Consider the following 15,623-nt stretch of genomic DNA (forward strand, 5'->3'; position numbering starts at 1 on the left):
ATTCCTAAAACTTTTTTATTTTATGCTTTCAGTGAATCCAAGCAAAAAATGACAATGGATGTCACTAAAACAGATTTAACGAATAAATCAAACATGGCTTCAAGTGGTTTATTACCTAATGTCGGTCCAAATGTACAACAAAATGGTCCAAATAATAATGGTGTCCCTTCACAAAACAGTAATACACCCGGAGGTGTTAGTACTGGTCATCACCATTCCAGTGGCGCATCACAAAATAACAATAATGGTCAGCAAGAGTGTGCTGGATGTGGTAAACCAATTACAGAACGCTTTTTATTGCGTGCATTGGACTTATTTTGGCATGAAGATTGTTTAAAATGTGGATGTTGTGATTGTCGATTAGGTGAAGTTGGGTCTACGTTATATACGAAAGCAAATCTTATATTATGTAAACGAGATTATTTAAGGTAAGTTTTAGAATAATCGTAGTTTTAATTTGCCTTAAGTGTTTTGCAGAAGTGTTCTGAAAACGAGTTTGCAAAGACTAAGATTATGTTTTTTTGAGCATGCATAAATCGAAAACATTCAATAACCTTTTGACCGAAGCCCTATAACTAAAGGGCTAAAACTGGAAATAAATCGTCGAGAATAAAGGAAGCAGAATTCTGAAAAAATTGAGTATATTATCAGATTAACTTCGAAAAAGATTCCAATAGCTGACGATTTTTGATAAAATATTTTAAATATAAATGTTACTATTTTTATGAGGATCAGTTTTCTAATTTTAAGTGTTATTTTATCCATTACATTTTAGGATCAAAATTGACTATTAAAGCTACCCGGAGAACTAGGTCGAATCTGATGTCAGAACATTATGCCCCCATCAAACTCACTCTTGTTTAAATTATTCTTAGCTTAATAAACTACAAAATGAGCTATTAGTCATAATATATTTAATGGCCCACCCTGTATATTTAATGTAAAATTTAATATTCATTATCACCTCCTATGACTATTGGCCGTTGAATCCAAGTGTAAGAGGTTTTGTATTATTTTATTCAAGTGATATTTTCAAAACCTTTTCATTGCACTCACATGTTTTACTTTTTATTTCATTTATCAAAGTGACATGTGTTGGCTTAATTAAACATCCTCCAACATCCTTGGAGATATATGATAATATATACTATAATGATAATGAATAAAATTAAAAAACAATAATAACCGTGAAAAATTGATATATGCAGGTATAAAATCAGATATTCGCTCCATACTTAAATCTGTCTGATTTCCAGCATTGCGTAAAATTTCAAAAAACTTTTTGCCTAGAAACTTGACGAACTTTTATTTTTTTACGAATGGGTAAAATTTATTATCTTGTTTATAAAAAATAGCTTTATTTATTTAATAAAATATTATTTTTGATTTAAACAACATACCTCTACAATTTATTATGTTATATATAATAACTTTTTGACCGGATGTGACAAGAGATATAACTGACATCCGATACTCTTCAAACAAATGATAACTTTTATATATTATATTTTATCATATTATATATAGGTACCTACTATAAAGCAAGTTTATCTATTTTCATATGTTTTCTTTGATTCAATTTTACAAAAAGAGGAAGTGTATATTTCTATGAAATGACAAAAATTTTGGTTCGAAAATACGTTAAGGTAGTACCTACACGAAAGTGATATTTCAAGAATTTCTCAAAACTCAGAATATAAAATATTTAATTCATAATATACATGCTGTTAAAATTAGAAGATGATTTACCATGCCATACATGAGATATTAGCAATTAAAAGTGACGCAATTTGTACGTGTACATGGGAGAAGCGTATAAAAATACACAAATTTACAAATATTATATTTATTTATCAATGAATGACGTTCACCATCTCTATGAAAAACTAATATAATGTAGAATACTATATTTAGAAAATATATAAAAAACAATAAAAATTATTTACCATATAGTTTCGATAAAAACTTAAATAAATAACTCGTTTTAGCGATGTTTTTTTGTGGAAAGGATATAGAAACTAATGGTTAACGTAAACGAGATAAATTAGTGTGTAACTACAGTCTTGTGAAAATAATATATGGTATATGTATAATAGTCATAGCACAGTTAATGCACTGAATGATAGTATTAGTCCAAAACTTTTTGACTGGACTGTCGCGGAGGAACTACCTTAAAATAATCCGAAAGTTATATCACGACATGCGACCATAAGTAGTTTTGCACGAAAATTTTCAAGGAAAGTTTTCAACAAGATAATACTGTTAACAAAATTTTAGGTCCATTAACCTTTTCTACTGCTATAAATTTTCAAAGTTTTTGATATTAAACATATACGAGATAGGAAGCTTTACTATCTAGAAAACATTTTTGACATTTTTAGTTTGCGTTTCTGCTATAAAAAGTTAACACCAAACTAGATATATGTAAATAAACAAATTATATTGAAAAAGGAACTATATATTGTATTTTAATAAAACATTTTTTTTACCTTAGGTTATTCGGAAATACTGGTTATTGCGCAGCTTGTAATAAAGTCATACCAGCGTTTGAAATGGTGATGCGTGCACGAAATAATGTTTATCATTTAGAATGTTTTGCGTGTCAACAATGCAATCATAGGTAAGTGAAAAATCTAATTTCCAAAAAATCCAAAAAAATTAATTTATCCTTAGTTGTATTCTATAATTTGAACTAAGTACTTTGTCGGATTTGAAGTTTTATTCACTTAGAAAGTGTTTAATTTTTTCTACAGGTCTTCTTTCATGGATCTTGTTTACAGATAGTTTTGTGAGATCCGTACAATTATACTCCAATAACCAACTAAATCGCTTTATTATTTTCCTCGTATTCAGCTCTTTTCTATTACATTAGACTCAAAAAGAACAGGAAGCCTATTGTTATGGCGTATTTGTTATGATTTACCACTGAAGGAATTCATTTAAGTGTCATTTCAAAAATTTCAGAAATTCTTCTGAATTTAATTAAAAGATCTTTAAATTGACCAAAAAGTAAAAAATCAAAATTAATCAAACAAATTTCAAGAGTTTAAAAAACTGTTTTAAAATACACAGTTTTAAAATAAATAAATTGAATAATTTCCATGTGAAAAATTAAAGCTCGTTCTAAGTCAGTTCATAGCTCTAAGGGAAGTAATTAATACAAATATTATATACAAATAAAACATTATATAAAAAAACAATTATTGTCCTTTTTTTGCAGTACGTGGCATTTTTTTAAATAATCTGGTATGGATATTGTTTGTGTTGTATCCATTTAAGTAGGTATACATCAATAAAAAATCTCTCGCCAAAAATTGTAAGCTCAAAGAGGACCCTGTAATAACTTGTATAAGCTTATGATACAATAACAAAGTTTTTCTTTTCAAAATAAGGAAACGTTCTAACAAAAGCAGATGTTTCAAAAACTTATATAAATAAATATGATCTTGCTCTCATAATAAGTTAGTTTATTGTTCTGCATTAATAATTAAGGATAAAGAAAGAATACTCCAGGACCATGATAATAATAAATATCATTTTGATGATGACAATTATTTAGGAATTAAAAGTTTGTTATTAACGGTTGAGAAAACCTATGAAAGCAAGTCAACATAAACAAGTCAGTGCATGCATTGAATTGTATATTATTTTCTTGTTGTTGTGAAAAACAAACTGACGCAGGGCCGGATTAACAAGTAGGCAGAAAAGGCAGTTGCCTGGGGCCCCCGATTTTAGGGGGCCCCCAAAAAATGAAAAAGACTTCTAAAATTTTCTTACAAACATAAAATTCTAGAGAGTGAAAGGAAATATAATCAGAACTGAAAATTAATTTTACTCAAATAAATAAAACTCAATTGGCCGCATTCAAAAGGCGACGACCGACGAACTAGACAAAGTTCCTAAAAAGGACATTTCCGACTACTTTGACAAAACTTATAGTCATTTGTATAAGATTCTAATGGAAGATCAATTAGCCGATGTATTTCCTAACACAGAAATAGCTCTTCGGATTTTTTTAACATTAATGATCACAAATTGTTCTGCCGAACGATCCTTCTCGCAATTAAAAAAAAATCAAAGCTGCTGAAAGAGCTACAACGCGACAAGAGCGATTCGAGATGTTAGGTATACTTTGCATTGAGTCAGATTAAGTTTGTATTTTTTAATCGAAAAAAGAAGGGAACGGGCGTGAAAAAAGGGCCCCCAAATTGATGATTGCCTAGGGCCCCGTTGAGGATTAATCCGGCCCTGAACTGACGGAAAAGTTTGTCTGTTTTTTGTTTTACGTGAATTGCCTTAATGTTAAGTAAATTTAGTGAACACAAATGTTTTTTGGTTTAAGTTGTTTTTGTTCAAAAAGATAAATTTCGTTTTGATGAACGAAAAATTGATGATGAAATTACATTAAAATAATAAAACTGATTATTTAAAGAGACCAGGATTATTTTTGTTGAATTCAATTATATCAAAATTTCACCCACTTCACGAATAGTTCATCGATGTTTTTTATTCCTAATTTCAGGATTATAGTCCATTGAATCCACCATTGATTATAGTCCATTGAAAATTTTCTGATACGTATATTTGTAGAGCATCTACATTAGATAAAGTGACATGATGAACTTTGATATGAGATATCTTAACTAAACCTTAAGGAGTAAGATAAGTTGGAATATTTTTATGTATGGAAAAATCTTTTTTACTTACGGGTAAAAATGGAACTTACTTACGTATACTAAATGTCAGAGAAAATGCTCGTTTTAAAACATTCTAAGTGTTACTATTATAACAAAACATATGATGTGTACGCTTAGAATGTTTTAACTGTGGCATTTTTTCTGACAGTGAGTATACTTTGTAGAAATAATTATCATTAAAAACGATCAATTGCATCTGTAGAAAAACCTATCTAATGGTAATAAAAATCATGATTTTCAATAAATTTTTAAGAACAGACGAAAATATTCTAGAAGAAGGAGAAACGAGTGCGAGACAAAAACGAGGGTACTCGATTCTTCGAAGCTTTATACACTTTAATCGGGGAAAACATTCTTACTCCTGAAATGCGAATCATAGGCCCTTCTATTTTTTAACTTAAATTAATTTTTATTACTTTATTCGACCAGTCATAATTGACAATATAAAAAAAGACGGGACGATTAAAAACTGCTAAAAGTAGAAATAGTACAAAGCCCCATTTAAAAAAATGTAGTCCTATTTCAAGGCTTTTTTTCTTGTTTTGACGAAAAAGCGATTAAACTAAACAGTTCTTTATATGATACCAGATAATTATTTTCGTAAAACAGAAAATTCCTAAGCATTCAATGACTCTTGTTATAATATCATAAACCGCCAAACAAACGCGTTCATTTGAATACAGTAAGTTTATTTTTACTTTGTAATAGAGTATACAGAATGCTCGATTTACATCTAGGCATATAAATATCACGAGTATGACAGAGTATATGCGACTGCATCTAAGTAAGATGTATTATAGGTGTTATATGAAATTGCAAAAGTTACTTGTATCGTGGATTATCTGTTGTAGTTCACCTATTCAACTAAGAAACTCCCACTATCCAAGCGTCTTACAACTATCTCGATGCATATATATGTTCTCACTTAGATGCATTGCTTAACGCATGTATTCTGTCATACACGTGATATTTATATGCATATATGTAAATCGAACATTCTGTGTACTTGCTGTAAATTGGGTGTCTTCACTCTCACAACCATTATTTAAACTTTTTCAACAACAGAAAACATAAACTAATATACAGTAACACAGCATTTGGTTCAAAAGCCTATTTTTGCAATAACTGGCAAGCCAAGATTTGCTTTTTAACCAAAGGCAAGGAAATAACACGGAAAGGTTCGCCAATTCCAACCATTTCATCGTCAAGTCTGGTATTTCCCATTTGAGGATTGATGATGGAAACTACCTTTCTGGTATAGTACTATAGGTAATAGACTTTGCATTCAGAATTTAATGAAACTTGGCATAGTTGTCCATTATTATATCATAATTAACCAGTTAAATTTTTAGGGGCCTTCAGAGAATTGAAAAAAATATATTTTAACATTGATCCTTATGGGAAATCACAGATTTTATTTTATTTCACAAAACTGGACGATTTTCAGTTCTCTGAAGGCCCTTAAAAATTTCACTGGTTAATTATGATATAATAATGGACCATGCCAAGTTTCATTAAATTTTTAATGCAAAGTCTATTACCGATAGTACTGCCTAAAGTCTTATTATCTGAATATTATTTTTCAAAACAACCTGTTTATAAAATAAAATACGATAATAGGTAATATTTATATTTAAATAATATTCAAAATTCAACAAATATTTAACAAACAATCATTTAAATAAATATGTGTAACTAATAAATTTACAATTTAATATGTAATTCAACAAATATAAAATAATGTATGTAAAATATGTATGTTATTATATATGTTTGTTTAAATATTATAAATATCATTTTATTATTAATTATAAATAATGAATAAATAAATTAATTGTAATATTTTACTAAAATATCTATTCTGTGCTATTTATTATATCTATCTATGTAGGTAGGTACGGTTCGATAAAATATTATAATTTATGCCATTCCAATGTGTAATAATAATATTATTATTGTTTGGGATCGAGAATGTAGTTATTTATAAAATATTTTATTGTATTCAACAATCTGCTAAATTAAAAATTATAACAAGTGAAATTTACAAAATTTAAAAAAACCCCGACAAATACAATTTATTTCTTATAAACCGATTTTTGGAAACTTAGCTATAAAATATTCTCAAATAAGGCGGTTCGACCGTTTAGGGGCTACGATGCCACTGAGAAACACACAGACACACAGATAAACACTTTAAATTTATAGCACTCCTTCTTAAATCAATATCAAAGTGATGGTCGAGGACATCAGATGAGATGAAAAGGATACTTAGGGAGCTATCATTTTTTGGGACAAATTTTTGGAATGGATATTTTAATTGAAATATTTGAGTTGACCTTGTTCTTTTGAATTATTGTTTTGAACTACCTAATTATTTTACCATTTCACTTTTCGAAATGAATTAAACCAGGTTTATTTGACCATTCATTTCCATTGTAATCTATAAATATATAGGAGACTTTCTATAGATATAGATAGTCACTCATCACGATATCTCTGGAACTATAAGACCTAGAGACTTGAAATTTGGCAGGAATATTCCTTTTGCCAAGTAGAGGTCAGCTAAGAACGGATTTTACGAAATTCCACCAACAAGGGGGGTTGCGGGGGTGTTCATGAATAAAAAATTCATATTTTTCAATTATGGCTTTTAATAGTTCAAAACTTGGTCAGAATGTTTTAAATTACATTTAGAAATTTTTGTAACCTTCGGAGGGTAGAAAGGTGTAGCGAGAAAGTGGGAAGGAAATATCGAATATTTACAAATATACCTAAGTGGGGTATCAAATAAAAGAGCATAACGTGTACATTACAAAACTGTTATCCAACGCAAGGAAATGTGGGGGAGAGGTGCAAGTGGGGATGTTGCCCAGCAAAGCGGGTAGTTCCCAGCTAGTTACTTATATGTCATGACTTTTCCAAACTGAATCGATTTTGAAGAGCATCGCCTATTTTTTCGTTTTTTTGGGTGCGGAAACCTAGGCTTGCACTTGATTAGCTAAGAACACTCTGCGTTAAATTACCTTTCAACTGAAACCAAAAAAATTGAAATCGGTTCATCCGTTCAGGCGCTACGATGCCACAAACAGACAAACACAAAGACACACACACATAGCGGTCAAACTTATAACACACTTTTTTTTAGTTCGAGGGTTAAAAATAGACAATGTAGAAATTTCGTATTTTAAGGGCGTCCAAAACGTAAGTTCGTGAGTGCTTGAATTATATCCCAAATATCATTAAAGCAATAACGGTAAAAAATTACATCAAATATTCTTTTTTAACAATTTCTTTTGTCTTTTGGTTGTTTCAATCCATTTTGTAGGATGAGCATTAAGAGAAATAATTTGACTGTTCGTAATTTGCACACTCAGTCGCTCAATTGCGTCTTAACAGATGAAAAAAATTCCCATAAACTTCCGGCAATAATTTATGAAGATTATTATTATGGCAATATCTGAATTACACACTATTATAAATGATATCATCATCAAGAAAGTACAGACACCAGATGTATTTTATCTTAGAAACATCTAGCTGGGAAGAAAACAGATGCAAAGCTAAAATCATTGATATCTAACCAATTTTTTGAGTCGATTTTTCGCTCTTTTAAGGTTGAATATAAGGTTCTCCGAGGCTTGACCCTGTTTCGAAATCGCTGATGGGAAGTAGTCAAAAGATCTGACTCTATATGGAGTGCCTTCTGTAATACCTTACTTACAGGCAGATACGGTAAACATTGACCGTAAAAAAAGCAAAGTGTATATGTATGATATTCAAACAATTAACATGGATAATTGGATAATAACCTCTTGTTGTATTATAATATCAACAATTTATATTTTATATTGTTTGAAATATGTATTCAAGAAAAAGTTTTGAAAATTTATATGAAATGAAGTTGATTTGTATAAAAACAAAGTATTTATGAAATAATTTTGCCTAAATGCCATACCAAACTAACGGTATGATAACAAAACAAGTTTTGCATTCATCCTGTGAACTAGATATCTAAACAGTTAAATAACCTCCCATCACTTGTGTATTCAGAGTGGCCTTTAACAAAAGATGTCAAACTAGGATAAATTTCATAAAACTTCTTTTTAATTTTTTTGATACCATTATATTGCTGGTTCACATTCGAACAGAAGTTGATGACTAAAATCAAACTAGATAGAGTCAAGATCTAGTCAAAGAATAAAATAAAGTCTCCTGATCCAGTTGCAATATGCAAAAGAAAAAAGTATTTGCAAAACAGAGGCTATTAGATTCATCAATGGTAGATCCATCGAGAAAATCATAATTTATTCTGACAGCAATGATGCAATTTTCAGTATATTTTTGCATCATTGATGTGATCTGGTCAAATCGCAAGGCTTACATTTACAGAATGGTACGGGAATCTTTTGTAAAAGATTGGCAAACGATCAGTCAAAAGAGGGATAATAATCGTGCTTCCGATTTTACTGATGAGCACATAAGTGCTCACAGAAGACCCGTACTTAGGAATTAGGAATTACATAATTGTTTAAAAGACGGTGGAAGACGTCGAAATAAATGCGAGTTTCCTTGCAAATTTTAAATGGTTCAAAACCAAGAATTAAGAAAGTTTAAAGAATTTCCAACAGAGGGTAGTCAAAATCCCTCAAAGCTGCAATTAAATGGTAATACTCTAATTAAAAGCTTCAATCAATAGTAAGCGTCTTGATCGAATCTGTTTATTTGGGCCGAAACTAAAGAATAATTATTTTTTTTAAATACAAAAATTTAGTATGATATATTTAAAGACCATTCAGTATATACAGATTATATCCCCACATATGTTCCACACATACCTAGTTAAACAACAAAAGCGCGCTACTGTTAACAAACAATGGTCTGTTACTAATTATTGGGTAACACAGCCAGCGCCGTGCTGTGTTTATTAATTAAACTATACACCATGTCATTGGAATCCCCTATGACTGTTAACTGACTACTGACCATATCACATTCCAAATACATTTATAGTGACCTATGTTGTGTATTTATGTATATATAATATTATAAACATGAAACATAAACCTAACTTGTGTAATTAGTAAACATATTACAAATAGATATCCTAGAATATCTTCAAGGCCTACATTTATTTACTTACACGGAAACACCAAGAATATTATCGATGAAATTGCAAACAAAATGCAAGGAGGATGTGACAGGATCGAGATGATTGTGTTATTGCTTCATGGTCGAAGATAGAGTATAACTAGGGAACTAATTAAACATATGAAGAAGCTTATTTTCAAGACCACTGGAGATATTTCAGGAAACTGTATTGTTCGAAGCAACCTTGAAATTTGTGCATCACAAAAGGTACTATTGAGATCATGCGATGAGAATAAACAAACAATACACTTTTACTGTGTCAGTTGATGGGAAACTGACGTTCAAAATTATGATGAAAAAATTTTCCAAATTTATCTAGAATCGGCAGCAAAATCTCAAAGAGTGAATATCAGCAATACTGATCGAGCGCTTTTACACAAATTCCATTATTTCCCTCTCACTTTAAAGCTTATTGTGCTGGATAATGAAGAAATCATTGGATGGCTTTAATTTTGCTCAGTATGTAACTTGTATATAATCCAGTCAAAATAAAAAAAAATAAGTCATAACTTAGGAAAAATTCGCATAGAGCTGAAAATTGCCAGAGACGTTAAATACATCATTATAAATGAAATATCAAAAATCCCCTTCGATCCTACTTCTGCAAAAAATTTTATTCAAGGTCAAAAGTATAAAATTAAGGTTTTTTCCATTTTTCTCGAAAACAGTAAGTATTATCGTAAAAATAGGTCGGACAAAAGTTGTAGATCATACAATTCTCTACAAAAATGGTCCAGTCACTTTTTCTTTTACGACTCACCATTCGTGAGATATCGCGGTTTTAATCATTAGAAAATTCATATTTTACATAATATGCACTAAAATGCAGCTTGTATACGTCAATAAAACTTGTATAAATTAAATGAGGATTTTAAAATATAAGACTATACTGTCAGTAAAACTACAGGAGCACGGAGAACGAGGACCTACAGCAAAACTATGGATACAATATTTTCATATGGTGTCTATTGCAAAGGAATTTATAAGAGCTGAACGTATGGGTGATTGGCGAGCTCATTTGAATTGCGTTAAAGAAATGCTTCCTTATCTTCATGCGTCAGGACATTTTAATTATGCCAAATCTGCGCATTTATATCTACAAGATATGATGCAATTAGAGAACTTGATGGATCCTAGTGTTTATCATAGGTTTATTGAAGGATTTTTCACTATTAGACGTTCTAATAAATTAAATTGTGGAACTTCGACGGATATGGTGATTGAACAATCGATGATGAAGTGTATGAAAACAGATGGAGGTGTTGCTCGAGGGAGAAGTACGCAAGAAAGTGTCATTAGTAAATGGGTTTATGGCATGCATACGATGAATACTGTGTGTGAAGGATTGGAATATCTCGCAAATGTTAGAATGGACACAACAGACCAGCATGTGGATGCAAGCGATTCTCGTGTAAAGAGAGATATTGAAGATATTAATAAACTTATGGAGTGGCTCTTATTACATGATCCGTTTCCTATAATTCCAAAAATTATGTCTATTGCTAGCGGAGTCGTTGGCGATGAGAAAATTAATTGTCATAATGCTCGTGCAGTTGGACTTGCTTCTATAAGCAAAATGACTGGCCAAACGTTTAATAATATTAAATTAAAACGCGGTGATAGAGTACTTCCTCTTTTAAATGCAAGTAGCGTCATAAAGGTACATGATGAAAAGGTGCCTATAGACCCTGTATTGTTATTTCAACGCATGAGCATTACTAAGACATTCGAAGATGAACTTGAAACATTCTTCGCATATGAATTAGCTCCTTACCCATTATCACTGTTTGATGAAGTGGGAATGCGTAAAACTATGAAGTCGGCTCTTTATAATTGCTTTGAATGTTTAAACTCCGAAATTGATAACACAAATGCTATCTACATCATCGATGGAGGGTATCTATTACACCGTGTTGTGTGGGATAAAGATGAACCATTTCATTCTATTTTTGAAAAATATGTGCAGTATGTACAAAGACATTTTGGTCATAACAGTACGATTGTATTTGACGGCTATACTAATCATACGAAAAATATTAAAGCTGCAGAACAACGTCGTCGGACTACAAAAACATCTTCATCTGTTGATATCGTTTTTGATCGACATATGAAAGTTCCAACAAACCAACAACAATTTCTTGCAAATACTCACAATAAGTCTCGCTTCATTTTAATGCTATGTGAAGAATTTACAGCTGCTGGTATTTCAATAAAACAAGCTGATAATGATGCTGATGTCCTTATTATTGAAACAGCAATAGAACAATGGAAAAGTTCAAATACAACTGTCGTTGTTGGGGAAGATGTTGATTTGTTGATATTACTGACTGCACGGACTCCAAATGATCAAATGATTTACTTTTTAAAACCTGGGAAAGCTCAAGTACAATCAACAATATATTCATCACAAAGTCTGACTGCATATCCGAAATGTCAAGCTCATATTTTATTTTTACATGCAATAACTGGTTGCGATACTACATCAGCCATTTTTAAAAGAGGTAAAACATCAGTATTTAAATTGTTTGAAAAACGTAATGATTTAATTCATTGCGCAGAAGTATTCACAAAGATTGACTCTTCTCCACACGACATCGTTACAAATGGAACTCGTTTTCTTCTTGCAATGTATGGTGCTCCAAAAAAAATTGATTCCATAGACAAATACAGATATTTAAAGTTTGTAAAATCTGCATGGAACAATAAAACAGTACAGTTGTCTTGTCTGCCTCCAACATCTGCTTCTGCCTTTCAACACTTGTATCGTGTGTATTATCAAGTTCAAGTGTGGCTAGGCAATGAGCTGGACCCAGAAGAATGGGGTTGGAAATTAACAGACAACTATTTGGAGCCAATTAAAACTTTACTCCCGCCTGCTCCAGAAAAACTACTTAATACTATTTTTTGTAAATGCAAGACGGATTGTAGTAAGAATTGTGGCTGTCAAAAAGTAGGATTATTTTGTTCGCCAGTATGCATCAATTGTCATGGTCAGACTTGCTCCAATATTGAAACAAATACAACAGATGAAGATATTTATGATATTAATGAAGAGACAATTGATGCATCCCTTTTCTTAGAACAGCGAACAGAAATTCTCCAAGAAGAAGAGAATGAAGACGAAGAAATAATTGATGAATATGAATTTTCTAAAGATTAAAACCGCGATATCTCACGAATGGTGAGTCGTAAAAGAAAAAGTAACTGGACCATTTTTGTAGATAATTGTATGATCTACAACTTTTGTCCGACCTATTTTTACGATAATACTTACTGTTTTCGAGAAAAATGGAAAAAACCTTAATTTTATACTTTTGACCTTGAATAAAATTTTTTGCAGAAGTAGGATCGAAGGGGATTTTTGATATTTCATTTATAATGATGTATTTAACGTCTCTGGCAATTTTCAGTTCTATGCGAATTTTTCCTAAGTCAAATGTTTATTTTGACTGGATTAATATTATATCTGTAATAAAATTGACTATAAATAAAAATAAGGTAAACTACTATTGATATTTTATATCACTTTTACCTAAATTATTTCTCTAACCTGTTTACCACGGGAATGCACTGCAGAATTCTACACGGGTCGAGTTTGAATAATGACTCGAAAATGGTAAGTAAAATTACTTACCATTTTCTTAACATAGTTAAGAAAAATATGATCACTTTAGATAAGACTGACCCTTTAATTATTCTCAGTTTATTTTGTACAAACGATTCTTAAACCAAAGTAGATTGGTTATTTTACGATTCCTATCACCACCAATTTTTGCGTTCAGCGAAAGTTATCCAGTACCGGAGTATTGGTTTTTCTGAGTAGCTCACCTCTTCTTGAATTTTTTTAGCCTTTGCGATCTAATCTTTAACCTCATAATTCAATAATATTTGCATATAATCAAATATACATATATATATAATAACTATAACATATGATATTTAGTCGAAAACAATACCAATAGTACCTACATCTAGTTTCAACTATTCTATATAAACTATGAATCATTTCAGGATGAGTGGCAGGTAAAACTATTATATGTCTGAAAAACAGAAAATCAAATTGTTTATAAATCCTTTTCAAGCACCCAAGCTAACAGTAATGCCGTCATCCTACAAATTTCAAATTTGTAAATCACATCAATTTAAACCTGTTTTCATAAAATCATTTTCTTAGCTTAAAATAAAAATATATTTTGTTATTGTTCACTTCAGAGCTTCTCTAAAAAATATATTGTTCATGTTAAATTTTTATGTCCCATTTATATGAAATCAATTTTGATTTTAAATGTATACTTATTTTAGTCCCAAGTTTTTAGTATAGGTGTTCATAAAATCACCTAATTAGACCATTTTCGTTTGTCTTTCCATCTGTCCATCTGTGGGCACGATTACTGAAAAACGGAAAGAGATATGGAGCTGAAATTTATATTTCGTAAATGAGCAATATAAGTCAATTGTAGATACGGACCCATCGTAAAAGGTAGTAGATAAAACAAAAATTTAAATTTAAAAGTAGTTTTTTATAAAAAATAAAAAAAATTTTGTTTGAAATTTTTTTTATTATTATCATTGTTTTCCCGTGTGGGCGCAAATTACCTAAACATTTTTGTTGTATATATTTTCTCCAAAATTATTCAAAATAAACAATGGAAAATTTATAGATATGTTCACCTCGAGTCTTGGATTTTCGAAAAACAAAGAACAATTTTATAGAAAATACTTTGAATATAATTTTATAAATAATTTTCGAAAACTAAAACAAATTTCGGGAGAACCGCCATTAATGGTTCGGTTTTTTAAACTTTTCGAATTCATTGAAAATAATGCAGACACTGATATTCAGCTCTGGCTATACGGAGCATTTCAACAATTACCTCAGTCAATTGTTTGTTTTCACTTTTTTTACTTTGTAATATAAACTTGGTTTTGTAATATATTTTGAAAATTATTCGAATTTTTCAAGTAAAAAGCACTTTGAGTAATTATTTCACTTTGAATAATTATAATTGAAACTTTGATGAATAGTAATAATTATAAGGTAAAAAAAATTAAAATAATGACAACTTCATCCCTAAGTTGACCGTTTCATATTAAAATAAAAAACTTTCAAACAATTTCCTAATGATTGGAACAAGTAAAACTAAGTATTTGTATTTACAATAGAATGGGATTGAATTTAAAATACGAATTCATTGATACAAATCTGCTGACATTAAATAAACAAAATCATTACGTCCATGAAAGAGATTGATTTTAGTTCAAAGTCATGCATTTTATTGATAGAAAATAAAACTGTACTTAGTGGGAATATATAATCGTGTGAATAAAGCAAATCGATGAATTAAAAGAAAATTTCTTTTCGTTTGCTTTAAATATTTGATTATTATGAAAGATTTGGTTATTACGAACCCATAGCTAGTCCATGTATGATTGTGTCAACTACATTACTATTGTTGTTAATAACTTACAGTGAGTTTTAAATAAGCTTTTTGATCATTTGTAAAATATATAGCATATTTGTATAAATATGTAACCACAATCCGTGGCGCTGTGGATACAGCAGTGGCTTTATGTAGCTGGTTCAAATCCGACTCGAAGAAATCTTTTTTTTTTTTTAAATAAACCTAATAAACCTGCTCATGTGGTTGTGACAAAAAAGATTGTTTAAAACTATGTTGCATTTCAAAACAACAATATTTGAAATTTTTTAGACAGTATATTACTTTCACACAAACAACTCATTCGTTTGTGCCAACTTAACCACTCAACCCCGTACGG

The 15,623-nt window shown here is 30.2% G+C and overlaps 1 protein-coding gene across 1 annotated transcript in view; it reads left to right on the forward strand.

Annotated features, from left to right (window-relative positions):
- LOC123294251 (LIM/homeobox protein Lhx1-like) overlaps nt 1-15,623 on the forward strand; it is a 320,182-nt gene that overhangs the window by 158,731 nt on the left and 145,828 nt on the right. Inside the window, exons 3-4 of the mRNA XM_044875370.1 lie at nt 33-428; nt 2,495-2,620. Of these exons, the coding sequence (XP_044731305.1) occupies nt 33-428; nt 2,495-2,620 (522 nt within the window). The remainder of the gene's footprint in view (nt 1-32; nt 429-2,494; nt 2,621-15,623) is intronic.

The sequence above is a fragment of the Chrysoperla carnea genome, chromosome 2, assembly GCF_905475395.1.
Source record: "Chrysoperla carnea chromosome 2, inChrCarn1.1, whole genome shotgun sequence".
Taxonomy (NCBI): domain Eukaryota; kingdom Metazoa; phylum Arthropoda; class Insecta; order Neuroptera; family Chrysopidae; genus Chrysoperla; species Chrysoperla carnea.